The sequence below is a fragment of the Poeciliopsis prolifica genome, unplaced genomic scaffold (assembly GCF_027474105.1).
Source record: "Poeciliopsis prolifica strain line A6 unplaced genomic scaffold, Auburn_PproV2 SCAFFOLD042, whole genome shotgun sequence".
In the NCBI taxonomy this organism is placed as follows: Eukaryota; Metazoa; Chordata; class Actinopteri; order Cyprinodontiformes; family Poeciliidae; genus Poeciliopsis; species Poeciliopsis prolifica.
The window spans coordinates 3,590,649-3,618,640 of record NW_026562417.1 but is presented as its reverse complement, the minus strand read 5'-3'; the positions used below and the strand labels follow the sequence as shown (position 1 = coordinate 3,618,640).

The 27,992-nt window shown below is 40.4% G+C and overlaps 2 protein-coding genes across 6 annotated transcripts; one reads left to right on the top strand and one right to left on the bottom strand.

Moving 5' to 3' along the window:
• The first annotated feature begins 958 nt into the window (after nucleotides 1-958).
• rbm17 (RNA binding motif protein 17) lies at nucleotides 959-26,808 on the top strand. 4 transcript variants are annotated; one of them, XM_055055566.1, is made up of 13 exons: nucleotides 959-1,071; nucleotides 19,770-19,918; nucleotides 20,647-20,763; nucleotides 20,829-20,995; nucleotides 21,108-21,220; nucleotides 21,599-21,649; nucleotides 22,327-22,465; nucleotides 22,546-22,697; nucleotides 22,992-23,042; nucleotides 24,808-24,884; nucleotides 24,971-25,069; nucleotides 25,153-25,225; nucleotides 26,526-26,808. In XM_055055566.1, the coding sequence occupies exons 2-13, from the start codon at nucleotides 19,796-19,798 to the stop codon at nucleotides 26,627-26,629; spliced, it is 1,266 nt and encodes a 421-aa protein (XP_054911541.1). In that variant the 5' UTR covers nucleotides 959-1,071; nucleotides 19,770-19,795; the 3' UTR covers nucleotides 26,630-26,808. The 4 variants fall into 4 exon arrangements, with proteins under 4 accessions (XP_054911541.1, XP_054911539.1, XP_054911538.1 ...); XM_055055564.1 differs by lacking the exon at nucleotides 959-1,071 and adding an exon at nucleotides 18,490-19,099; XM_055055563.1 differs by lacking the exon at nucleotides 959-1,071 and adding an exon at nucleotides 19,302-19,411.
• On the bottom strand, nucleotides 9,790-18,483 carry il15ra (interleukin 15 receptor subunit alpha). 2 transcript variants are annotated; one of them, XM_055055571.1, is made up of 8 exons: nucleotides 18,295-18,483; nucleotides 16,273-16,467; nucleotides 14,777-14,818; nucleotides 13,888-13,926; nucleotides 12,064-12,144; nucleotides 11,006-11,122; nucleotides 10,386-10,473; nucleotides 9,790-10,297 (listed from the first exon to the last, which is right to left on the bottom strand). In XM_055055571.1, exons 1-8 carry the CDS (start codon nucleotides 18,371-18,373, stop codon nucleotides 10,234-10,236), a joined length of 705 nt encoding a protein of 234 aa, XP_054911546.1. In that variant the 5' UTR covers nucleotides 18,374-18,483; the 3' UTR covers nucleotides 9,790-10,233. The 2 variants fall into 2 exon arrangements, with proteins under 2 accessions (XP_054911546.1, XP_054911547.1); XM_055055572.1 differs by having other exon boundaries at nucleotides 10,386-10,470.
• Nucleotides 26,809-27,992: the final 1,184 nt, after the last annotated feature.

The following is a 27,992-nucleotide window of genomic DNA, read 5'->3' as shown; positions in this document are numbered from 1 at the left end:
ACGCCACTGTCGGTCCCATCATTGAAACGCCTCTGTTGATTCCGGCATCGAGACGACCTTTTCGGTCCCGTCATCGAGATGCCTCTGTCGTTCCCGGCATCGAGACGCCTCTGTCGGTTCCGGCATCGAGACGCCTCTGTCGGTTCCGGCATCGAGACGCCTCTGTCTGTCCCGTCATCGAGACGCCACTGTCGGTCCCATCATTGAGACGCCTCTGTTGATTCCGGCATCAAGACTAACTTTTCGGTCCCGTCATCGAGATGCCTCTGTCGGTACCGGCATTGAGACACCTCTGTCGGTCCTGTCATTGAAACAACCTTTTTCAGTCCCGTCATCAAGACGACCTTTTTGGTTCCGTCATTGAGACGACCTTTTCAGTGCCGTGATTGACACACCTCTGTTGTTCCCGGCATCGAGACGCCTCTGTCGGTCCCATCATTGAGACGCCTCTGTTGGTTGCGGCATCAAGACGACTCTGTTGGTCGTCTTGATGCCTCTGTCTGTCACCTAATCGAGACTACCTTTTCGGTCCTATCATTGAGACTGACAGAGTCATCTCGATGCCGGGACCGACAGAGGCATTGCCTGCATTGTGCCTCCGTCTATCCTGTCTCCAGGATGCCTCTCTGTTCCTCCGTTGATCTCTTCACCGAGTCGCCCATTCATCCTTCCGTTGATCCTGGCATGGAGACGCCTCTCTGTGCCTCTTTTGGTCCTGGGCCCATGATGATTCTCTGTATGTGCATGGTTGTTTGTCCTGTCTGTCTCTGTGTTACCCTGCAATGGCCTGGTGACCTGTCCAGGGCGACCCCGCCTCTCACCCCTTGACAGTTGAAGATGTGCACCAGCACTTCCTGACCCCACTAGGGACTGGAATGTAAGAAAATGGATGGATGAATTATTTTCAATCATATTCTATAAATTTTAATATTACTTAAACAGGGCTGTTGCCTTGTAGTAAGAAGTTCCTGGGTTCGATTCCCATCATGGAGATGCATGTTCTTCCTGGCCATGGCGGAATTTCTCTGGGTATTCTGGCTTCCCTCCAAAGTCCAAAAGCATAACTGTCAGGTTAGTTGGTCTGTATAACTTCACCTTAGCTATGTGTGCATTGGCGTAAAGTGTGGGATGAGCAACAGCAGCACTGAATGTCACAAGCTCCGTTAGAGCCGCTGAAGAGAGGAGCTAACTGTTAGCTATGGCTCTTGTAGTAAGCACAAACAAAATACCTTCCAGTAAGTAAATACTCAAAGCAAGACATGTAACACGTTTTATTTACTTTCACTGTTCAATAGGAAGAAACACGTTAATAAAAATTAGACTGCAGTTTGTTCAATTCATTAGTTTGGCTGAATCATGATAAACCGCCTTGTTATGCCTGAAATCAAAACTAGCTAAACTGGCTACATTGCTTTGATTGACTTAGCTTTTTTTTGTTAAAGGTAGCAAATATCTCAATTATATTTAGCCTTTTAACTCTTACTTTAATAAGAAGAGTTTGAAACAGGAGAGCTGAGAGTTAGCACTAGCCGACAGCTAGTATTAACTAGTACTAACTAGCTGTTTCCTAGTGCTAACTAGTTACTACAGGTAGTACTAACTAGCTGTTGCCGAGTGCTAACTAACTGTCAAAGCAAAAGACATGTAACATGGTAGTTAGCATTAGCCGGCAGCTAGTACTCACTAGCTGTTGACTAGAGCTAACTAGCCGACAGCTCAGTGGTCTTCAACCTAGAGCCTTTAAAACCACACATCAAAATCTGAATATTTTTCCATAAAAATATGGAAGTTTGATACTTCCCAGATATTCACCTACCAGGTTCTCTGCCATCCAGGACATGGAAAAACCAGAAAAGCTTTAAAAAATAAAGCAACTCAACAAGTTATAATTCAAATAACATAACTTGTATTGAGAGCACTTCAATAAATATATTTACGGGGAATTTTATTAAGTGGAGTCACTCATTGAAACTTGTTTTTATTTAGTCTTAATTTTTGTGAAGGTGTCACAGCAATTAGATCAGTGACACTGAACAAAACTCAAATCTAAGCAACATTTCGATTTTAGTTTGTTTTCATGTTTGTTTCTACGGGTCTCAGCAGTTTGTTTACTGAGAAAAACACGTTTGTTCTGCTTTGCCACGTACTAGTCATTTTTGTTCCTGTAGCTTGAACACATTCAAAACTTTTGAAACCACGTTACAATTCACTGTAACTTTTCCGAGCCCCTACCCCCAAAATTACACTTAAGAAATGTCTTTGTTTATTGTCTAATTTAAAGTAATTTAAGGATATACACTGATTAATGTTTTTAAGGCAATGTAATGACAGCTCAAATGAGTTTGTTTCTGTTTTTAAAGTCAAGCAAATCTGCAAGTGAACCGCAAAGCAGTGAAATAAAGTATTATAATGAGGAGAAAATTGATCCCAGTGATAGCATTCAGTGCTACAAAATTCTGGCTCAAACATTTTTCCTTGAGGAAAAAGTGCAATGTCTTTTTCTTTTTAACTGAATGGACTTACATTCATATAGAATGTAAATAGGACCTAAGCCACCAAAGAACATATCCTCTGAATATGAAAAGCATATTTTGAAAGCTTCATTAGACATCAGCTTCTGGAAATTTTAAGAAACTAGACCTCCGGGATTTCTCCCAACCGCTTCCCATTCGTTGTCCAACGCCATATGGTTCTGATCTGCTACAGGAGTGCACTTGGAGGGGAAAAGTAAGCAGATGTTGCAGAAATGTAACATTTGTCGCCTTCTTCCTAACTGCTGTTGTACAAGTTATAGAATGATGAGTTACTTTGGGCTCTGAACAGAGCGTAAGAGAAGACCAGATGCTGATTGGACTGGTCCAGTCTCTTCAGATTGCTTGGAAGAGGGGAAAACTGTCCTGTGAAGCACATGTGAACCAAAGAGCTCAGTAGACTCGAACAGAACTGTCATTGTTCTCTGTCTCTGTTTGCCCTGGATATGATCTGCAGAAAATCTATGAATAGATTTTCCATCTGGGTGTTGAGGTTTTCTGCAAATGGAAATAATTCAAAATAAAACAAAATATCAAGTCCGTATGGTTCAACCCGTGTCTTAAAAAACTCCACCCTGATGATCTTTTATGGTGATGTGAATGTTATGCAAAAACACAGATTTGATTAAATATATTACAAGAGCAGCACTGCCCATGTTAGAGTAGTTTCATTACGTTAATTTTGATGTCTTTCACTTGTTCTTTTTTTTTTTTTGCCTCAGCGCCTTCGTCCACACGCTTTGCTCCCAAAAACAACACTATTTTCAGCAACGGTTTTTTTCTTATTGTTTGTCCACAAAGGCAAGAAGTCATAATCTGTTGGACCTTTGGGTTTATTATGAGTTTCTATTTTTCATAATCCCTTTCTTGTCCAATTCTTTACATCTTGCCATTTAAGTAGTTCCATTTGTTGGTTAATTTATTCATCTTTACTGTACTCTTTTCCTTGTGGTTTTAGTTTCCCTGTGTGGCCCGTTCCTCAGCGCAGCTGTTGCTAATTGTCTCCTCTTCCTGAGTCTCTTCAACTTTCCCCTCAGCAGTTTATTTTTCATTCTGATTCCCTCCATTGCCTCATTGCTCTCCACCACTTTCTCTGTCTGTCGGCCAATATTTGTCCCGGCGTTATTTGTATGCATTAATAAATCCATGCTCCAAGTTCATCCCGGTTTAGAGTCTGCATTTCAGTCCAGCCTCGAAACAACACGACAAGACGAGTCACGACCTGCAGGCTCCTAGAAGGCTTCAAAATAAGCCTTATAGGCTTTTTTCTTGCTGAACAGCAAGAAAAAAAATCCATAGAGCCAACAGCCACTAAATCCGATCTTTAAACAAACAATTTGTTCAAGTGAGAAATGTTCGGGCCTTAGTTGACAACATGTCAAAGCTTTTATGTTGTTTAAATCCACTTTATTTGATGCCATCAACCTTTAGCCAATAATTGTTCAGGTTGGTGCAATCTGTGAGAAAATTTAACGAGTAAAATGAAATGTTTTCTCTCTTTTTTTTCTGTTTGGTAAAATGAACAGCTCTGCACATTGGAGCAGTTGTTGGTGCTCTATTATTTTGTGCTTAGCGGCAGAGCAGGTGCATCACATGTCGAGGCTCCGGTCCTTAACCCAGCTGTACCCGGTTTGATTCCCGCTGCCTGGAACATTTGCTGCATGTCCTCCTCTTCTCTCTCTCTGCCTGGACAATTAGATCGCTCTCTCATGTCATGTTTTTCTTCCTAACAGCCCGAAAATCAATATGTGTGCGTGTGTGTGACAGGAATCCTGTCTTTTGAAAATGGCTGAACTAATGGTACATTGGACACAGGTGTAAAGCTCAAAGCCCGGCCCTTATAAATTGACCCTTAAGATAACAGATAAATATTTACCTGTCAGATCAAATCAGTCGGAGGCCTCAGTGCTCAACGTGGTTGTCACGGACACGAATCCTGACCTGTTGACCTTTGCTGCATGTCTGCCCCTCTCTGTCACAACCTACGTTCCTGACAATGCAGGCCAATAGAAGTGAAAAATAAAAAATAAAAATAAAAAAAGTTTTCATTTTTATAGGACCAAATTACATCAACGAGAAAAGATGTTTTAAAAAATGGTTGCATTTTATAAAGTATGAGGAGAAGAAAACAAAAATATTTCAACAGTTTAACAGTCGGTTCTTGGAGAATGTTTATGATCTTGACGTGGCCCAAAATGAAGACCAGTTTGGCACCGCTTGTCGTGTTTGGTGTGTCCTGAGTTGGACCGCAATGCAGGCAGGAGGATGGAATGGCCATATGGACCAAACAAGACACACACACACACACAAAAAAAATACTTGGTAAGATTTTAAAAAGGATATTAATAACATTTTTCCATTGCGGGGAAGAGGATTAAGTGGCGAAGTTGCTAAGACAAAATGATGAGAGACAAAAATAAATCCGTAAACCTCGGCTGACAAGCCGAACTAACAGAAGGAATGAGCTAAAACAAGAAGAAAATGCAAAGCAAATCCAAAAACTCAAATAATTGAACAAACTGGCATAGGGTAATTAATCTGCCTTGCGCAATGGATCCTGTTATTATTATTATTATTATTGTATGTTTCTCCTAAACGATCTAGTTTTGACAGGATCCACTGAGCTTATTTACGGACAAGAGTTAAACATCTGGAAGCAGCCAACAACACACCAGCTGTCGACACACACACGCATGCACACACACCACTGACACACTGCAACTCTCCCTCCAAATTCCAACTAATTATTTGCATATGTATGCAGCGGTGCATTGCATTGTGCAGAAGACAATCATTGGAGCAAAACAAGAACTTTATTAACAGTATGTAGCTTTCACTGACTGATTTATATCATCTTTTTCAATATGCATCGCTTTGAATTGTTCACTTAGCTACTGTTGTGAGCTATTGGAACAATGGATTCTGACTCGACACCCAATCTTCCCCCTGGAATAAAAAAATCTTGTTTTTGTTTGCCTTCGGCTGGCCACAAGATGAAGTCACATGGTTGGACTTTGGCAAATGACTGACGGCAGCAAACATGAGCAGAGAAACCTGATGTGACTATTTAAGTCCTATCAGTGAAACGAACAGTTTTCCACAACTCAAGAGTCGTTTTAGAAAGAGTGTTTCTGTTCAGACGCAACGAAGAAGAAAACGACCTGGAATGAGGGATGGGAGGTGCTGATATTGTGGCCTGGCAACAGTACAAGAAAAGCAGCTGCAAAGTGTCAGCAGCTACATGTTGAGATTCTCCCATCAATACCAGAAGATGTCGCTGTAGGGTCAGGTCAGATCGTTGGCCAATCAAATGCAGAACCACTTGTTGCGGGGTTTCTGCAAAAAAAAAAAGTCTTGAGTTCCAGTTTATGCAAATCATTTTACCGAGAGTGAAGAGATGAAGTGTGGGTGTGGAAGTCACACCTCTCAGAAAACAGCATCTATTTGCATGCCAAGTGCATTTTCTTCCATGTTTCTCAACTTTCTGAGTTGCATTTTCTTGTGAATATAATTTTTTTTTTTTATTTACACTACAAACACACCTGTGAGCAAGTGAGTTTTCCACAAATAATTTGAACTTCGGTTCCGTTGCAGAACATGTGGACTTTGCCTCTGGTTTCCAAGCAACAATCTGCCAATTTATGATCAGGTCGTGGGAAAAGGGAGCTGAAAAAGTTCGACAAAGGTTGTGGCCAGAGCATTTTTGCAACATCAAACAGTCACATTATTAATATTGTCAGGATCCTTTCATCTCTTCCCTTTCTGGAGTTCTGTGAACCTCTCTGGGATCGCATCGCATTTCAATCAGACTTCACCCAACTTCAAAAGAGCAACGTAATCAGTAACGTCTGCATATTAAATTCAAACGAGGTGTTCACTGCAGCTTGTTAAAAGTCCTCCAGATGTACAAGTGCAACACTAGTCAAAGAAAGGGAATTATAGAATCATGGACGCACTCTGTCCCAGACTGCACCTAAAGAATCACTCATGAAAAAGGATATTAATGACATGTTGAAAACAAGAATGTGTAAAGCATGTTGACAAATGCAAAGGCATCATGTTTTCTGGAGAAAAAGATACATCTCTGGTTCCGTCCCATTATCCCTCCATCTCTAATGTGACTCAAGGTAAAAAATAAAATAAAAATAAAAAAACAAAACTAGATAGTGGAATTATTTTTGTCTATTGGGGACACAAAAATAATTTAGAAAAAGCACCACTTTACGTGCTGTTGTTCACTATTGGAGTGACACTAAACTATGAAAAAAAAACATGAAAAATGAAAACAAAATCAGCAAATGCATGAGAAACGGTTCAATGTTCGACCTCATAAACTGACCAGCTGCAAAACTGATTTACTCTGAGCAGCAGTGTAAGTACTGTGTTACTAATGTTAAGTTGTAATTTCCCTTTGTAAAGGACAACAGCCATGCATTTTCCTTGGCTTCTGATTGGCGAAGATATGAAAGACAGTGGATGTTTTGCTTTATGGAAGCACAAAGACGGTTTCTGCTGTGTGCATTAAGATATTTTAAAGTACAGTTGGTGTTTGAACTATTAAAATAGGCGGTGTCAGTGTTTTTAAAAACCCAATCGAAAATAAATAAATGATTCATTCTGGATCACTACAACATTTACTTGCTTCGTTAGAGCATCTCAAATTAGATTTGAACAATCACACAAAATATGAAATTTATTTAGCAACTTATATGTAGAATTGTGACTCTTTTTCAAACGAATGGGCTTTATAGTAGAACAGATGTTATTGTGTTCTCCTCCCAGAAGGCTCCTGCTCTATGTGAGGTCTGTTTGCGCGGGTTAACTCCAGCTTCTGCAGTTACTTCGAAAACACAATGCCACATTAACTATGCATTATGAATTGATGGAACTGTGGCGATGTGTTTCTGCTTTGGCTCCGTTGTGGTCTGCTTACAAATCCAGGCGAACCCCACCCATCGTTTGTTTGCTTTTGAGACAGGCTGTAAGGAAAGGGCCGGCCAGAGTTTACGTAGGAATAAACAATCTGACTGTAAAGTACTTCAAAATTCCAAAGTCGTCAACCGAAGCAGTTTATCTTTGAAATAAGCGCTGGAAACTTGCACAAATGTGTCAGAGCTGAGATAAGAATCATATACATGTAAACATACTCCAAACATCTTCCAGGAAGATGTAAACATGCAACTGATGCAGGTCATTCTTCACCATCTCACAGCTAAATGGCAGCTAAATCAAATGAAGATCAGATCAGATTTCACTCAGCAAACAGAAGAAGGAAATGCTCTGGTCCCAAGAGAACTAAATTACGCAGCTTGGTCTGAGTGCAAACCTAACCCTAAATGTGGCAGAAAACTAGACGTATTACCCTAAACGTAACATTGCCATAGTGAAACATGGTGGTGGCATAATCAGAAAGTGAGGATGCTTTTCTTCATCAGCGACAGAGGCGTAGCTGCTGGGAAGATGGATGCAACCTAAAGCTGGAATCCTGCAAGAAAACCTGCCAAACATTTTCTTTTACAGCCACGTAACTATTCCTTCCAATTTCATAAATAGGAACTGGTTTATATTGCTCCAGCCCATACAATCCCAATAAAATAATAGTTTGTGGCTTAAGTGTAAAACATTTTCAGTTTTGGCTAGTTCAAAACTCAAACAACTAGCATAGTTCTTCTGGCTAGATCCATTTAGTGCTGTAGTTGTTGACTTCAGCCTTTAAAACATTGTCAGTCGCTTTTGGTTAGTTAAAACATTAACAGCTAGCTAGTTCTTTTGTTAGCCGCTAACTTTCTAAAGCTAACTGTCAAGCTAAAAATACATGTTGGTGGCTTCAGTGTAAAACCAAATATTGTGTCAGTTGCTTTTGGCTAGCTCAAAACTCTAACAGCTAGCATCTAGTTCTTTGGGTTAGCTAGCTGCTAACCATCTATAGCTAAGCGTCAGACTTCAACATTCCAACTATTAGATGTTTGCCTGATATACCACACCTGAAACTAACATTTGGATTGCCTTGTCAGAACGCAAGTAAGTTTTAGTAAATATTTTGTTGTCCATCTCATTCTGAACACACAGGTCAGTTAATTTCAAAAATACATAACAGTCTAGAAAATATAAACAGGAAAGATATCAAAATGATTGCCAACTTCCTGACATTTCATAAATGTTTAGGTCAAGCAACAAATAAGAATATTTACAGTCACAAAAAAATTTAAATGTTCTAAAGAGTGCATTCCGCTGATACGTTACAACAAAGTAGTTTTGAGGCACTATGTAAGATTAAGGCTATAGAGTGAAACAGTGCATGCCTAGTAAAGCGCAGCATTGATATTAGTGATTTGATTGCAAAAAATAAAAATAGAGAAATCAAAAGACTTCAAACATTGTAAAATTTACATTGACTAAGCACTGTGTGCTGGTCATAGAGCTGGCTGCTGTTTGGACCTCCCGGGCAGCAGAGGGCCCCCAAGAGTATCAGTGTTACAAATGGCAAGATTTCAAATGTTACGTTTTAAAAAATAATAATAATAATAATAATAATAATAATAATAATAACAATTTCTAAATTAATCCCTACCAGTTGCAATCACATAAATGAAATTATAATCTGATTGATAGGGTCATAGTTGTTAGAAAATTCACTTTATTAGTGCATTGCCAATTTCAGAAAATTTACACTGTATTCCATATACATGGCTAAACCTTGAGGTCTCAATATAGCAAAATGTCTGTTCCAACTCTTAAATGAGTGTTTGTTCAACAAAAACACAATTTTGTCACAAAGCAACAGTCTTCAGTCAGAGGTCTGTTCAGTCACTGCAGGACTGACTGCTATTGGGAAGCCTTCCTGACACACTGCATCACCATCCACTATGACGATACTTGGATGATATGAGTATCGAGAACATGTCATTTCACTGTGGGAGTTGAATTTCGCACTGATGATTTAAAGGGCCAGCGATTGTTATTATTGTGATTTTTTTTTTCAAATCAGTCATGATGTTTGCGTTCATCTTTCTCCACGCACAGTTGAACTTACGTGTTTAGCACACATTAATAACAAAACCAGACTAAAACAGAAGTTTATTTTTCTAAAATTGTGGTGAAGGAAGGCAGTGGAGGCATCAGGCAGATATATTAGCCTTACTGTATAACATCCTTACATATATAAGGATGTTAGGCATCTCTTCAAATAATCGGAACAAGTGTAAACTATTGAGATATTATAGAATTTATTTTTTTAAGTTCTCATGGCTCTACTTACCCCACATGTGAGGTAAAACAAGCATAAGTGCGGGGTGAGTTAAGCCGTAGTTGTGCACAATTCAACAGCGGTTCTAACAGTCAGACTTCATTAAATAATGATTCCTCCTATTTGGTGACATGATCAATGTTGTTTGTTTTTTTCCAACTGATAAATCAACTTATCCTTTGGCTCAAATTACCCCAGTCTCCTCTATTCCTTTTAGAGATTTGACATCCAGCAGATTATGTTGAATAAATCTTAAATCTGAAGATAACATATTTACAGATGATTTGTCCTATATGTTTATAAAGTAGACAAGATGGCAGATTCCAGGTTTCAAAACAGCATTTCACAAGCATGAGGGTGATATCACAGTGGCATTTTTAAATACAGGCTGCTCGTTCTTCCTTCCTCTTTTCTGCAGTCCTTCTGAAAAACTCTGTACAAATTCTACATCACGGCTCAAGACGGGTTGTTCATTGGCTGCATCTCCTCTGTTTCCTGAGGGGGAATCGGCCGTTTCCTCCTAACGCAGGAAAACATAAAAGGGACATTTTGTCAGCACGAATTCTTGAGATGTGTGTTTAATGCCATTGCTTTCTTTGCCCGCTTACCTTCGATAAAGTATGAAGAGGACGCCACTCATGCAAACTAATAGGATCACCACAGATGAAGCGACGCCAATTGTTGTGGTGTCTGCTGCTAATGGGGAACATAGAGAAACAAACATGCTCAGCTAACACACGTGTTTTTATCATCCTTACTGTCAGAAATTGTTATGGTGGAAAAATTATCAAGTTGATTTTTGCAACATAATGGATTCCGAATTATAGAATTTTTTTTACTTTAAATAAAGATGTGACAAGGCACAGCTGTTGACTTCCCAAATGGTATTCTGATGTCCCTGCTGTATACATGTGGTGTGAACCGGTGAATCAATGTCTCGCCCACTCTTACCATACTGCGCATCTATAATCCATGTCAGGGAGGTGCCTGAAAGTTGGCCTTTTTCTGAGTTGGTATCCAATGCCAGTTTTGCTGATTATTTAGCTGAGGGGGTTCAGGTCTATGTCCACCAACAGTGGGAGACAGACCTTCTCCTTGGTATTTTTCACATTTGATACAGATGTGGACAAATGACCCAGATTCATTTATTTACATCTTTACCAAAGGTGTCAATAACAATAGCCAGCATCGAGCTAGAGTCTTCCAGGAAGTTAGAATATAGAATTACCTGTGGAGGTTTCTGTGGAGGTTTCTTTCATAGAGCTGCTTCCGTTGCTATGGCTACTTGGTGAGTACGTGGAGCTCCAAGTTTTATAGGAAACCACTGTGGTTGTGCTTTTAGTTTCTACACACAAAAAGATTATTTTGCCACATTAGTTATAAAAAACAAATGTCACATCTGAAAATAAAAGAAAGTGAAATAGAGTGGATATACGATTGTGGCATGACAACCTAACTAACCAAAAGTTAAGAACAGGATTACCACTTAGAATACACTCCTACTGAAATGTCAAGACTTTAATTTTGTCTGTTTTTCATATTTAAACAGTCAGACGCCTCATTATCTAATACAATGTGGAATAAAAAAATCGAAGGTGTATTAGGGCCACAATACAGGTGTTTGCCCTCATTGGTCAAGAAACAGCAGATCACAGGTGAATAAAGATTGGAGATTGACCAGCAAACTGCTACCTGTGCCCCCTAGTGGCTAACTGTTTTATTGTAGGTGTTTGTGTCTTATAGTTCATGTTTTCATTTATAATAACAGAAATAATACATAAAATTTTTAGGCCGTTGTTTTGGTCGCTTATGTACCTGAACACCCCTGTGGTCACTTTGGGTGCTCTTTAAAGATAGATTGATATGATCAGATAGATAGATAGATAGATAGATAGATAGATAGATAGATAGATAGATAGATAGATAGATAGATAGATAGATAGATAGATAGATAGATAGATAGATAGATAGATAGATAGATAGATAGATAGATAGATAGATAGATAGATAGATAGATAGATAGATAGATAGATAGATAGATAGATAGATAGATAGATAGATAGATAGATAGATAGGTAGGTAGGTAGGTAGGTAGGTAGGTAGGTAGGTAGGTAGGTAGGTAGGTAGGTAGGTAGGTAGGTAGGTAGGTAGGTAGGTAGGTAGGTAGGTAGGTAGGTAGGTAGGTAGGTAGGTAGGTAGGTAGGTAGGTTGGTTGGTTGGTTGGTTGGTTGGTTGGTTGACTCATTGATTGGATGAAAGTAGCTGATAGGATTCCATGCTTCTTACCTGATGTACTTTGCTCCATATTAGCTGAGCTTGTAGTTTCAGTAGCTGAGCTTCTTCCACTCGGATGGCTGGTGGACGTTCCTGCAAAATAGAAAAGAAGCTACTATCTGTTACTTTTTAGCAAAACCTTCTCTCTTCCTGCTGTCCTTTAAGTATTTCTGTTTACTTCTTTTAACGCCAACAGCAAAAATTAACAAAAACAAAATTGCAAAAAGACCTGAAACATTTTCAGACGATGGTTTTACTCATTCATCCACTTTTTATGACCAGTTGCGTAATTTCTAAGAATTTGCTGAGTAGGACACAGCGTGGCGGAGTATTTCCTCTTTTCAGATTCATTTGAGGGTTTCTAGCATGAACGGCATGCTTCAGATTACACCACAGCTTTTCTCTGTCATTTGCTCCCGGACTGATAGATGTCGGTGGCTTTGCTTCTCACATGCTTTCAGAGCAGGGCTACTGTCATGTATTGGGAGTTGTTGGGGACTCAGTTTCAGAGACGATACGGGAGAAGCAAAGTGGAAAAACACAATTAAAGGAGCAGATTGAAAAATAACAGAGGACCTGACAAAGGAGCAACTGAACTGGGGTGTATTTATAACGGGGACAAGGATTATGGGATGACACACGGGTGAATGAATGAGTGAATGGGAAAAAGCTATTGAAGACCAGGAAAATGAGGCACTGAGGTAAAAGTAACACCAGTAACCTAAAACACAGGAATAAAATAAAATATGAGTTGGAAGCAAAATTTTAAAAAAGTCAAAGTCCAGTCGACTCTGACAATTTTAAGGCTGTTTCGTGTTGTCAGAATAGTTCTGGTTTTTTGGTTGTTGTTTTTTTTGCTGGCACTGGAGAACAAGTAGACTCAACTGGTCCAGTTAAAGAACACGCAAGACTTTATGCTAAGTTTATGCACAGTTAATGGAAACTCATAGTTACATTTACCAGTTTGTCAGTTTTAGAAGAACATGCTCAAACTGCGCCGCAGTCACAGCAATTCATGCTACCAAGCTCTCATCAATTGGAACCAGACTTCAGCACATTAAAAAGGTTTCATCAGAACAACTCCATCAGACTAACTGAACCCAGTTCTGACAAAAATTTGTTTCATTTTAATTTAATCAAGAGGAGTTCAGGAAAACACATCAAAGGTACAGAGAAAGGAAACAAAACCTGTTAAGGGTTGAGCTTCTAATTGAAATTACGACAGTTAGAAACTTTATTTACTGCAGCCCACATACCAACATGTTTCAACCTGCCGCCTAAAGACATGTAGTAATGCCCTCTAGGTGAAATGACAAATATGTGTTTATCCACATACTTGAACCACATATCGATAAAAGTACCGCTGTAGAACACGTGCTGCTGCGAAAACAGAACCTAACGTTTCACTTTCTTTAGCAGGCCTGAGTCTTGTCATGTCTGCTGCTTTATCAAAACAAGCAGCGGCAAAAAGTTAGAACACTTGTCACAGCTAAAAAACAATATTCAACTTTTGACTTTATTCAATTCAGTCCAAATATATATTTCTTTACCAAAGTAAATGAAATGTTGCTGTATGTTGTACCTAATGTAATCATACCATAAATAGTGTTACAATCTAAAACGTCTTTCATATGTTCATTTCAAGCGTGAAATTTAGTCAAATACAAAACTCGACAACTGTAGAGGTGCAGCCTGACCAACATTGATCCTACACTGGCTGCAAAACATTTGGCTCATATCACTACTTAAAAAGCCTACTTTAAATGTAACGTTATGAAATGGCAATCTGATCAAAGACACAGGGATACGGGCTTCAGTTGCACTCATTGATCATACCTGGTTGGTTTAGTGCCGCAGTTGTGATGCTTGAACCATCTGAAACAGAATAAATTAATAGTTCATCCATAGACTTCAGAGCTTTTCAGGGCAAAAATAAATAAATAAGAAGAAAAGGCATGATAAAACCCAAACACTAAGTTTCACTGTGTGCAGATAATGCACACCTATTCCTACAAAAAGTCCAAATTGTAACATTATTTTTATTATTATTATTAGAAAACAAATCCAACAGCAATCTAACAGATTGTAGCTAAACAAAATATGGAAAACACAACCCATTCATATTTTAAGTAAAAGTCTAAATGTTACTTCCCAACTTCAGAGCTTCTTTGGCTTCCTTCAAATGCTGCAAGTCTTCTGAATCAACCGTCTTTAATATGTCTGTCATGGTGTGTGGCTGTTTTAGTAGATTCTTTTAGCATATTTAAGAAATTCCTTGTGTTTTAACCATGCTAATGAAATGTGTGGTCTCCAGTCCTTCGTGTGGAAGGACTGGAGACCTCTTTTGAGGATCTTTCTAGTTTCTAATAATACTTTTTGACCTTGTTCCGACACACCTTTTATCCTTTGGTATTAACGTGCTGTATAATTCAAGCTGGTACAGGCGGCATAATGACTAACATTCCTCAATGACATGATAGATTAAAAGTGTAATGAATCAATGTCAATATAGTAAACTGCCTCGGTAGCATAGTGCATCTACATTTACAAGGATTTAGCAAACAGAAGTATTCTACTTAAGGGAATCCGTAAAAAAAAAAAAGTTGTTGCAGTGCACTTGCATTTAAAATATATCAAAAGAATCTTGAATTTTTAACTGAAATAAAACATCTATTTTTTTTTCAGGCATTTAACATTAGAAAAAAAGAGAGAAGAAGTTTCATACCTGGAATGTGTGTTGTCAGTGGAGGAGTTGAGTCTGGATGAGCTGAAACAATGAAAGCGAGTTCATTAATGTCCAGCTCAGGAGGGAGCGGTCAGGGGGCTGGAAGGGGGATTCTGTTGGACATTTATTAGTAGTTAACATCTTATCTGTAGATTGATTTGCTTCATTCAGTAGAAGCTTTGATCGTGTGAAGCGAACAGCTAGTCTAAGAGGGTCCTAGACAAAGGCCGGCTAACGGGGTCCAATCTCAGAAACATCACAGGAAGTTCATGCTCCCAGTTTGTTTGTTTTTTTAACCTCTAAAACAGCAAATCAACAACTTCATCCCATCTGCTGGGTTTTCTTAAACAGAACATTTTTTAAACTAATTTGCATAATGAACTAAACTATACACTGTTTGCAGACAAGGATCAATTGGAATGTCTGTTTGGCATCTTTGAGCTAAATGCATTCTTGTTTATGTCTAAATAAAGTATTATTCCATAAAGGTTTCTCTGGGTCGGTGTTCATTTCCAGCTCAGACTAGCAGCTGGTCCTGTCCTGGTTTACAGGCTGAGCGAGAGTTTTGTGCTCCTTTCGTTTCACGCCTCGAAGATTTTATTGGTTACATGTCGGCTTTCGTTTACCTTCCGCAACTTCGTTTATAATCGTTTGGCTCTCATGTCTTGTTGCGTTTCTTCTCGGTCGTTTTGGTTTCTGCGACGGCATCGCGGGTTGAACAGAAAGGAGCGTGCTTCTGCTGAGACCTCTGACATTTTGAGATTTATCTCAGAAATATTCCAGAAAAAAATTCAGGTGTTTGTTTTTGTTTTGTTTTTTTCTGATATCAATGTCAGGAATTTTCAAGGAAAAACAGAAACATTTTTGAGCTTCAAATGTTGAACACTGCCTTTGTAGACAGAAAAAAAAAACACAACTCGGAAGTGTCTTGAGTTTGAAAAGTCAAAAAAATTGAGGGAGAAAACTGACATTTTGAAATTCATCTCACAAATTTCCCAGAAAAATTGTGAACGTTTCTGAGTTTCAAAAGCTGAAAGTCACACCGTCACAGGTTTCTGTTTCCCACGCAGGATGATTTAGACTCAATTACTACCCGTCCCCTTCGGCTTCCTATTGATCCTTGTCTTAGGCTGTAATTTTACTCCATTTTGAGGCGTGTAAATCATCGTTTTCTTCCGTTCTGATATGTCAGCAGGCGTGACAACCTGTGCAGGAGTTAAAGCTGCAGGCCAGAATCTCTTCCCACCAGGTCCATGTGTAGACATGCATGTACTGTGTTCCCTGGGGTTTCAGACTAGTTCCTCCAGTTTCGCCCTTCAGAAATGTTTTCTCGGCTCACATGTGCCACCTCACAATAATACTCTGATTTAGTTTCCCTGGACTGCTTCAAGGCACCGACCCATAAGACGTGCCCTGGTCAAGTTTCTATTCCTGAAACCCAACGCCTTGATAAAGTTTTATTGTTAAACGTTGGAAGAGAAAGAAAAAGGTCTTACGTATGCACTCGAGTGGAAATTTGGTAGTGGTCCACTGCGAATGACTGCTGCACTTGATGAGATTCGACGTTCCGGCCTTCCTCACGAAACCGGGAATGCACGTATAGCGATATGTGTAATTGACATTGAAGCAATTTCCAGGTTCCGGTTGCAAAGTCAATTTTCTTATGGGAATTTCTGGACATGCGCAGTGGCCTAAAAGAGAAATACAGACATGGAAGACGACATCAAGACTAATGTCATGGCATGGCTTGAATCTCACATCCTCTTTCACTAGTAAGGGTAAAATGAAACTCTGTGCTCTATTCAGTTCCGTAAAATTCATTCAGGACTCAAGCCATTTCTACGGTTCTTGAAATCTACCCAGATGCTGATCATTCATGGATCAGCAAGATGTGTGACCACCTCTATGGGAGTCATTTTGATAGTTTGTGTCTCTAGAGCTTATATGAATGTCCAGGAGAAAAGATACCAGCAATGACGTTTTGGAGAAGCAGTAGTTGCAGTTGAACAATCTGGAAAGAGCAACAAGCGTCCAACGGTCAAACAAATGACAACGTAACACAAGAGCTGCACCTTAAACTCGGCAAACTTCAGTTAGCTTGTTGGAAGTTAGCGTTCAAGACAGCACAATTGCAAAAAAAAATCAACAAGTAGCATGGAAGACCAGCTTTATCATTAAGCGTTGACCAAAATTCTGTAATAATAGAGATTTATGACTGTAGACAGAAAACAATTACTTCGAAGTGTGCTTCTGCAATCAATGTTTTACACAACCGACATCATAAAAAAAAGACAGCTGACTGTGCTGTGGATTTTTTTTGTTTTTTGTAAACAAGCTTACATTATATAACTTTAGAGCTTGAAAGAAAGAGATAAGAAAAAACACCATTACATCCTGAATCATAAAATTTAAGAACATTTAAAACATGACCACAAGGTTAACACCGGCAGCTTTAGATATCGGTTACATCGGCAAACGCCCAGGGCGTCAATAGCAGGGAGCCAATGAGCGACAAAAACAAAAAAACTTTCTACCCTCTCAGTTGAATTGTTTTTTTGTTTGTCTTTTTACATATACAGTCAGGAATTGACTCCAGTTGTGTTGAGGTTTTTCAGAGTTTTGACACGCTGCTAGGCGCCGTCTGTCAACCTGAGCCCAGATGAAGTGGAGTCAAGGTCACCTCCTGCATCCTGTCTGCCACGGTGCCGCTTCAGGCAAAGCACAACCGGGACATTTGGAGAAACTACAGCTTGGCAAACTGATTTACATGAGCTTATTTATTGCCTAATACTTCTAATGTATCTAAGACAATCTGAACTTGGGTGCACCAATATGACAGTTTGCACCAATATCAATATCCGACCTTGATATTGCGTTTATAGCTGTTATTGTATGTATTTTCCCCTGTACTCTTTTGACACTGTTGCATAAATTATAATGAATTAACTGATTCATTATTAATATCAGCCAATACCAATGTCAATGCAGACTTATCATGCACAGCTTCAACAGTTGATGGTGATTTGGCCCAGAAGGTCAGAACAGGACGGATCATAGGCCACATTGCCTTCAGCACAAGTCCATGAAAACTGCAAAGAGGAAGCAGCTTATTCCTCAGATGAACAGAAAACTCATGCAGCAATATGTTTTCTTAGTAGAAATATACATTTCAAGATTTAGTGATTCATAGATGTTCCTGAAAACCACTTGAAAATTTATTATCATCTTAATTTAGGAAACATCCAGTTGCTCGTTTGTTTGTTTTTCTCAATAACAGGAACTGTCAGACGTAAACAACGTGAGCCGCGCTTTGTTTTGTAATTCTACACTGACACCTGAACCAGGACTGCGCCTCGCACAGAGGAAGTAAATAACAGAACAATATTTAACCACGCGGAAAAAACATTCAATATGAAAACAGACGCGGTTCTATACCGGACCCGGACTCCTTCACTCGGTGTGGGAACGAGATTCGACTTGAAATCGTTCACAGCGTGACTGCAGATCCAGATCCCTACCAACGCTGGAGAGACGCGTCGTTCCGAGGAGACACGCCGTCAGGACGCAGACGGACGCGGAGAGTCGATGCGGATCCATCTGCCAGCTCGGCGCGGCTCTACACGACCCAGCCCCTCTTCGACCACTCCATCGTCGGGGAGTGACCTCCTGCCTCCAGCGCGGGGCTCGCCGCCCGTCATGCTTTCACTTTCAAAATCTCCCCACTTTCAGTTGCGCCAACGATGTCGGAGCGCAACTGCTGGCCACCGTCTCGATCGACACCATATTTGTAGTTTTTTTGCTGTTTGTCGGCAAAGACGACTTGCAGTTTACAATTATAATCAACGAAATGATCAAAAGGTCGTTTCATTTTAAGTGATTTCATTGCAAAGCAGAGACTCGTGCGTGACATGGAGTCATGACTCACATGCAATAAGGATCATTTCTAACGTTGTGTTGTTGTTTTTTTATTTCGGTTTGGTTTTGCTTTCCTTTTCTTTTTTTATGGGCATGTTTTGGTGTACGCAGGTGAACGTCACAGTTCCTTTTGACGGAAAATAAAGTTGAGTGGACGGTAAAAATGCAGTTAAGGGAAGCCATAGCAGTCTGAGCTGTGAAAGCCACCCTAGATGTCTCCTGGACATTTCTTTTGTCGAAAAGAAAGAAAGAGAAGCAGGAAGAAAGAAAAAAAAAAGAGACTGTACTGTAGCTCGGTGGTTCAAATTCAAGTGAAAGTAAATAGCTTATAACGGACAAAGTCCAAGTAGTGAGGCCACATTTCACATCGCTGAGAAGGCTCAAGAAATAGAACGACGATCTTTTTTGGTAGGTTACGCCACCTGCTGGTGTTCTCGAGTGAAGTCAGCCACTTTTGTTGCAGAATTAAAATGAAGCAGATACATTTTTGCAAAAATATAATAATAATAATAATATAATAATAATAATAATAATAATAATAATAATAATAATAATAATAATAATAATAATAATAATAACATGCTTACGTCGAAATGTAAAGCAGAAAATATCTACTAAATCCTCCCACCGCTGGGCGGCGCGTTTATTGTCACGCAGCTTCCGGTTTGTCTTGTTGTTCTTCCGCTGCCTCCGTCGCGCAAGCTACAGCGAGGGGTGGAGGTAAAGCAGATGTTGCTAAAGCCTTTCATGTCTAATGTCGATATCCATTTGGTTGTATTTTAAGAACTTTGAAAGCGAATTCTTATAATTCTGTATTTGTGCCCGTATTTTCTCCAAGAGAATACAGGTCAGTGATATTAGCTTTAGCTTATGTTAGCAAACTGTAACCATCATTCAGTCAGCTTTGCTAACCTATCAGGCAATTTAAACTGCTGTTGGTTTTGATGCGAGCTAGTTATGCTACTTGTATGCTAGCTTTATTCATTAGTTGGTGTTGCCGGTGCTTCTAACTTTAATTCAGACCGCTGAGTCTGAATTAAAGTCTAGTCCTGTGTGTGTGCGTGTATGTGTTTTGCAGAAAGCGGCACCACTGACCGGGTCAGCATGTCGCTGTACGATGATCTCGGTGTCGGTGCAAGTGACACCAAGACCGAAGGCTGGTCCAAGAACTTCAAGCTGCTCCAGTCTCAGCTGAAAGTGAAGAAAGCGGCCCTGACCCAGGCTAAGGTAGCTCACCATGCTGCCAGGAATGGTGCAGAGCAGGGACTAGTGCACAACAGCTCGGGTGTTTGATTTACAGCTTGGATAGGCCCATACATTTCCCATAATGCATGTTTTGCAACATGGACACAACTGCTTAAGCAAACAGGAAATCTGTCTGATCAGAAAACTAAACCTGGGATTTATACAGACTTTATCAACTGCTGTCAACCTGCTAGGATCTGTTATAAAAGCACATATTTGAAAGTCAGGTGTGGCTTGAAAGTTTAGTTTTAAACTAATTTATTAAATTATTTGCTCATTTGCACCTTTTGATATGTTTCTAATATTGTGTAAAAAGGCTTAACCCGTTAAAGAAAAAAAAATCAGCAGAATGTTTCAAATTCTTTATCCGATTAATTGTCAGAATAATCATTAGCTGCAGCTCTAATAATAACCGGCAACGCTGAGATGCGTCATCACAAGAATGTTACACAACAACACAGCGTCTTCAGGCAGAGGCCTACACAGAACCGCTGTAATACAGACTGCTGCAGGAGACCATTCCTGCCCACATCTGTCAGCAGCATTTAACTTCCCTCTGGGATTTAACAACTGGAACTCTTTAGTGTGGAGGGCAGGACAGAGTGAAAACTGCCCTATCAATCAAATGTGTAGAAGAATCACACAAGTCTGAATAATGCCAAAAATATGAAAATAACTAGATGTTTGATAAAGGTTATGCTTGTTATCAGACTCAGCGGATGAAGCAGACCACCGTTCTGGCTCCCGTTATCGATCTGAAGAGAGGAGGTTCCAGTGACGACCGGCTCAGCACAGACACTCCTCCACACGCCGCCGTTGGACTCAAGGTCTGCCAGCACTGGCCCCTAGAATGTTCTTTTTCTTTTCATTTAACTGGATTTGGTTCCTTCAGGATGCGGTTCCCAGCGGATTCTCCTCCGGGGACGTTCTGATCCCGCTGGCCGACGAGTACGACCCCATGTTCCCCAACGACTACGAGAAGGTGATGAAGCGCCACCGGGAAGAGATGCAGCGCAAGAGGGAGCAGGAGCGACAGAAGGAGATCGAAGAGAGGGAAAAGTGCATAAAGTTGTTTCTTTTTTTTATTTATTTTTGTTTTTTTTACTTTTTAAAACTTGAAAATGTAATCTGAACATCCGCAAACCAAATCGTTAAACTCGGTGTGTTTCAGGAGGAGGAAAGAGAGACACGAAGGCGGCGCTCCCAGTGGATTTTCTCGTTTCCCGGCAACAGAAGAAGACTCGGATGAAGAGGAGGAGTACGAGAAAGAGTGGAGGAAACGAAGTGAGTTCTTGTTGCCGCGGGGATATGTAGTTTATCGATCAGTAAAGAGCAAGAAGCTCCTCTTAAAGGGACAGTATTATGTAAAATTGACCTTTTTGAGCTCTAAATCATATTATAATGTTATCACTGAATATAAAAATGACCAAGCTAAATACTGGAACTACCTTATATTGTGTATGACTTAATCTAATTGGTTTAAATGTAAATTTATTTTTTTTTCATTAAATATGTTTTTTTTGATGATATTCCATTTCCCACATATGAACTGTTTTCTGTCTAATTTTTAAACGAGCCACTGAGTGTCACTGCAGCCCAGACTATGATTAGTGAAGTCATCCTGAGTGTGTTTGAGTGACAGGTTGTTTCCATGGTTTCCAGGTATGGGCGGAGCAGCCATTGCCCCTCCTTCGTCACTCGTGGACAGAGAAGGTAACCGTGACAACTCATCACAGCACCTTGCCGAACTATTCAGCTTCTGATGTGACATTCTGTAACATCCCAATTCACTTTGTCATTGTGAGGTTCAGAGTTCCTCTGGAAAAGCTTTCCATTTATCTTCCAGGTCTGGATTAGTATGAAAGTAGAACACAAGACTATGACAAACTCTCTTTACTTCCTCACTTCCTGGTCGTCTTCTTCCCCCTTTCTCTAAATCTTCCTACGTTTCTTGTTTCCTCACTTTTTTTCCTTGTGTCCTTCATTCTCTTCCTTCCTTACTTGTGTCTTTTCTTCTTGGACACAAGAACATAGGTTGTTCCTTTTTCTATATTTTTCTTTTGCGCTTTTGTGTTTTTCTTTCACCCTTTTTATTGACTTCTTTACTTTGCTCTTTCTTAATTCCTTTTGCTCTTGGCTGATTCTGGAAGACCTTTTACTAGAAAAATGTCAGGAACCCTATCAGAGGCATCATTTTTCAGAGTTCACAGGGTTTGAACATTTCCCTGATGTAACACGGACAGTTTAATGTTTCAAATTAATGCGCTAGAATTTAAATGGTGAATCATTTAAAATGCAGAAAAGGAGACTTTAAATCAGTTAGAATCCAGCAGAGGGCAGTGTTGTCCAGTCCCTGTTTCCAGCAGCAGTGTTTGTGTTCTGCCCTGCAGGCCCGACTCCCTACGCCTACGAAGACGAAGGTCGTCCCGGCAGAGGCGCCAAGGCCGCCATCCCTCCCCCCATGTACGAGGACTCGGACCGGCCGCGCTCGCCGCCCGGCCCCACCAGCTCCTTCCTAGCCAACATGGGGTCAGTCCTCCAGCCTCTTCCTCTCAGTTTGGTAGCTTCAGAACAAGAAGCCCCTATGTGACAAGTGTCCTCCCCAACAGCGGTACGGTGGCCCATAAGATCATGCAGAAGTATGGCTTCAAAGAAGGCCAGGGCCTCGGCAAGCATGAGCAGGGCCTGAGCACGGCGCTGTCTGTGGAGAAGACCAGCAAGAGGGGCGGGAAGATCATCATCGGGGACGCCGCAGAAAAACGTATGTCTCTAATTCTCACCGTTTACGTGTTTCCACTGTCAGCTCGGCGTCATTTTTATCCGTCGGCAGCATGAACGTCTAATTCTGCTTCTCTGTCTCCATCTGCTTTTGATGTGTTCATCACTGATGCTGTCTTTCACGTTTTAGCCGCAGCAGCAAGTAAGACGGTGTCATTCTGCAGCAGATGGATGTTTTACAGTGACTCTGTGTGCATGTGTTTTATTTTGCGTGTGTGTGTGTGTGTGTGTGTGTGTGTGTGTGTGTGTGTGTGTGTGTGTTGGTGCGACTGAGCAGCAGGGTCGAGCCAGTCTGGGGCTGCTGATCCTTCCAGCGGAGGCTCTGCAGGTTGGCCCCCATCCTATTCTCCTACTCTTGTGTGGGAAACGCTCTGTCTGGTTTTATGTCTAGCTTTTCTAAAAGTGTGTCTGCATGTGTATTAGTGCGTCCAGTTCCACTAACATGAACTGATTTTTGTGTTTTTAGAATATTGTTTTGCTAAAGTTTGAAGTTAAATGCAGAACAAGTTCTGTTTTAGTAATGCATGTTTTCTGAAAACGTCTATCAAAACCTCATTCTTATTCTTATTTTTTATGTATTTTAGTTTGCTAACCACACAAGTGCCCCTTGAACCCGTTAGCATGTTTGCCATTCCATTCAGAGTGTGTCTTTTGTCCTTTTCAAATAGTTTTGTGCCAAGTTGTCATGTCACATGGTTAACCGATTAACCGGCAGGCCGATAACAGTCTTTTCACATCCTTAAAAAGACTTGAATTGATCGACCGAAATCTAATGTATAAATACTCCTGATTATTATTCTGACAGGCTTTTCTCATCTGGCATCAGTGTTAAGAACAGGCGCTAATCACACAGTTTCAAGCAGGATTTCTAAAGCAGAGTCAGAAATGGCCATTGCTGAAGATGAAGCTGTGAGACCTTCCAGCACATATCGTTCCTACGACTTAAAATCCCTTGAGGAGATGCCAGGATAGAAATCCTGGAGTTCCCCATGGTGGTGTACATCTTAGAACCGCTGGGAGAAAGAAAACTGCTACTCTGTTCTATTCATGGATAATAATAACAATAATAACAATGACAAATGTACACCTTTGGAAATATTGCAGTTGCCAAATAAAAAAATATATTTTAACCTTAATCAGACTAGTCAAACAAATAGCTTGACTAGTTAACCCACTAACATCTAAGAACAAAATGGGAGGAAAAAAGAAATGATATTCTGCTAAATAAGCATCAAACTACTTACATTTTAATTGTCATGATCAGGAATCAGAATCAAAATAATACAAATATTTCAGTTGTAAAAAAAAATCTGTTTTATTATTTCAGCAACAGTATAAATAATTTTGTACCTACTTTAAATGTGGCTAACTGTGTAACAATGAAAAGACGCAATACTTGAAACAAAAGCCTCATTCATTTGTTTAATATGTCTAAAAGCAGCTCTATGTGCTGATTGGACAGCAGATGTCACATGTGGCTGCATGCCAGGTTATTCCTTTATTTCTAGTTGTTCCACAACAGAGTTTGCTAAGCCATGAAACCATTAGCCATGCTTTGAGGCACAACAGTAAAGAGCGTCAGTCTTGGGTATGATTCGTTCATTGATGAGGAAAAAAAGATTGGATTTTTCAGTCTGATATCGGCTTCCATTTTCCATTTCTTTGCCTTTTCTAAAGCCGAGTCAGAAATTGCTGAAGATGAAGCTTCAGCAATGACCTGTTAAGGTCACTGCTGTCATGTAACTACAGAGCCATTCCTCATTCCTGTAGTTGATATCTCTTAATATCAAGCAATAAATAAAGCAAACGCTTAAAAGACGCGTCAACCTGAAACTGGAGAAATGTTCAGAACTGTTGGCGTCTCCTGGGTCTCGTTGATACACCAACCGCAGCGCGGCTGAGTGACCCGGTCAGTCGTTCCTCAGCCGTGCTGCGAGACAATAAAACCAGGCTCTGTTGTTGCAACCGGCGTATCGGAAAAGTACACCCAGCTCGGCCACCACTGAACACCGGCTCCAATAGTTTCACGACCTGAGCAAACATCTTTATCACGTCTGTAAACGTTGTCTTGTTATGCGTTTCCGACCAACCAGCGGACTCTTCCAAGAAGTCGGAGGCCAATCCCTTGACGGAGATCCTGAAAAACCCCACCAAAGTGGTTCTGCTCAGGGTATGTTTGTGTTTTTCTAGTTTTTTGTTTTCCACAAGATGTACTTTATAAAAAGCAGAAACCTAAAATGTGTTGCGCTTTCGCAGAACATGGTGGGTCGAGGAGAAGTGGACGAAGACTTGGAGGGGGAGACGAAAGAAGAGTGCGAGAAATACGGCAAAGTTGTGAAATGTGTCATTTTTGAGGTGCGAAGGATAAACTTTGACAGAGTTCGCCCAAAGTGATTGAAAAAAAACCCGACAATTAACAAGGTTACTCTCCTTCACAGATTGCCGACGTTTCCGATGATGAAGCCGTCAGGATATTCCTAGAGTTTGAGCGGGTGGAGTCGGCCATCAAAGGTCAGCATTTGGTTTGCTTTGTTTAACCCAAAGCAAACTTTCTTTCTTTTTTTTTTTTTCTTTACATAATGGCCTCGCTTTCTTTTCGCCGTTGTGTAACCGCTCTGATAACGTGGGCCGAAAGTGTGTCCCACTCTTAATTGGGTCGGTCCAGATCAGAATCCAGGTGAGACTCGACTCCCTGCGGTGTTATGTCATAACTCCCTATGGCACCGGCAGAACCGCGCTTACATCACATCTCCCAGAAAGCGGGGCGCGCTCTCAAAGAACAGGTTATACTGAGAAGATGGGTTGAGATGGGCGGAGGAAAAAAAGAATCTTCTCATTGGATGTTTTTATCTAGGGTCACTTTGAGTTCAGTTTGTGTTTTTTATGTAACAACTTTCCTTTTTCAAGACAAGCAGTTGATAGTATTCCAGTTCATAGAGTCTAAAGCTTTCACAGTTGATGGTCCGGTGGACTCGGATAGATTTGGGACCATAACTGCGACGTTTGTCCCATTTTCAGCTGCTGTGGTTCCTTTTCAACTGCACTGTGTCAAATAAATCAAACTCTTTAAGAAACTTATTCCCCTCCTCGCGTTTGGTGGCGCCGCAACCAGAACCACTGAAGGAAACGACACAAAAAACCTCTGAAGAACACACTGAGCGCCACTTCCTTCTTCAGGAATCAAAAGTAAAGTGGCGTCAGATTTTAGGGGTAGTAGGATCCAGAAGAACCTTTTACCAGATTCTTCTGGTAAAAGACCACAAGACATTTCTCTCAGTGCTCATCTCCAGCGTTTGTTTTGGTTGTATTTACCCAGAATGCCCTGCGATGTAGTCTGTTTCCTGCTTTTGTAGCAGTCTCCTAACAAGCTTCTTGTTTTGTTCATTTTAGAGAATCCTCATATTTCTGTGCTCTGGGTGAGCTATTGCAAATCTATCAAATTTTTTAATTGATGGATTAAAACGTTTAATCTATCAGCCAAGTATCATTAAAACAATCTGTGAAATTATTTAATGACCTTCTTGTTTATGTGTCATATCCAGAGGTCAGAAATAATTCCAGATTCTCATCATCAGTAAACTTATGCTGTTTTTTTTCCTTTTTGAAACTTTGACTAGGACTTGAAAATTGAATCCAATCTGAGCTGTTGATGTAATAGAAAAGGTTGAAGTTTGTGGTTTTGACACGTGAACATTAACGCAAGGCCCTGCAGTGATGTAACGTTAAAGGAAAGCAGAGGTTTAAATGCACAATTATTCTAAAAAAAATACTGAAGATCCCGTTTGACCTTTGACCTCCTCTTCCTCTGCAGCCGTTGTGGATCTAAATGGACGTTATTTCGGGGGTCGAGTCGTCAAGGCCTGCTTCTACAATCTAGACAAGTTTCGTGTTTTGGATTTGGGGGAGCAGGTGTGATGTCTGCCAGCTGACCCTGTGAGGCCACAGCAACCTCCCCGCCTGTACATATGTTTTTCTTTTATAAACAGCAGTGTATATGTAGTAATAATGAGTTTGTCATTTGGTGTTTTTTTTTTTTTTTTTTTGTGATTATTAAACACCTTTATTCCAATACAAAATAAAAGATATGAACCAGTCTTTGGATTCCTTTCTCAGTGTTTTCATCCGGTAAGCGCGACGGAGGCCTAGTTTTTGACATAATACTCCTTTCCTGAGATTTCGGCGTCTCTCTGGGGTCCAGGAGTCCTAACTTAGCCTCGCTAGATTATAGGAAGGGGACTAGGACAGTGAACGCAGCCTCAGCCTCATTCAGAGCTTATGTAAGTGAGCCAGAGAAGACGTCCCAGAGGTTTGGATAATGAAACAGAAATGTGAAGGAGAACCCATTTCAAGGGTTTCATCTTTTTGTTTATATGGCATGGTTCAAAGGTCAAGGAAATATGGGTAACAAGGAAAATATTGCATGTTAACACAAAAAGGTACAGTGCCCTTTCTGATTTTTTGAATTTTTTCTGTCACAACTAAATGTTTGTGATAGTGTTTTTGAAAATGGGGTTTCTAAACCATCCTGGGGTGAAAGCAATCCCCCCTAATCTTGTTAAATCATAAACTGAGATTAAAGATTTAATGTGTTGCAGTTCATGAGCAGCATCCATGCTTGATTACTACCAGACTTGTAGGATCAGAAGTTCTCTTCTATAAAACCTTTCTGACAGCACTGTGTAGGCCAAAATCAGAATCAACTCTATCCAATTTGTGGACATTTTATTTCTTCAAAATATGCAGCTGTACAGGGTTTTTTTAAAATATGAAGATAAGGTTGATTAAGTGCAAATATGCATCCTAGAAATCTTGGTATTTTGTAGCACAGGTCTCAAACTACAGTCCTCGAGGGCCGGTGTCCTGCAGTTTTCAGATGTGCCACAGCTACAAAACACTGGAATGAAATGGCTTATTTACCCCCTCCTTGAGGGAGATCAGTTCTCCATAGCCTTGCTAATGACCTAATTATTCTATTCAAGTGATGCAGCAGAGGCACATTTGAAAGTTGCAGGTCATCGGCCCCTGAGGGCTGGAGTTTGACACCCCTAAAGTGTTCAGCCTCGGGGAAGAAACTGTTACTGTGGGAGCTGGTTGTTGCAAATGACACTCTATAGGACTGATCTGAAGTTTGTGTCCAGGATGTGTGGGTTCAACAGAGATGTTAGCTGCCCTTTTCCCAACTCTAGACCTTGTTAGGAATGGAGGGAAAGTTGATCCATGGCAATGGGAGAGAGAGAATCTGCTTTAAGTCCACCATTATCTCCACTGTCATGAGAAG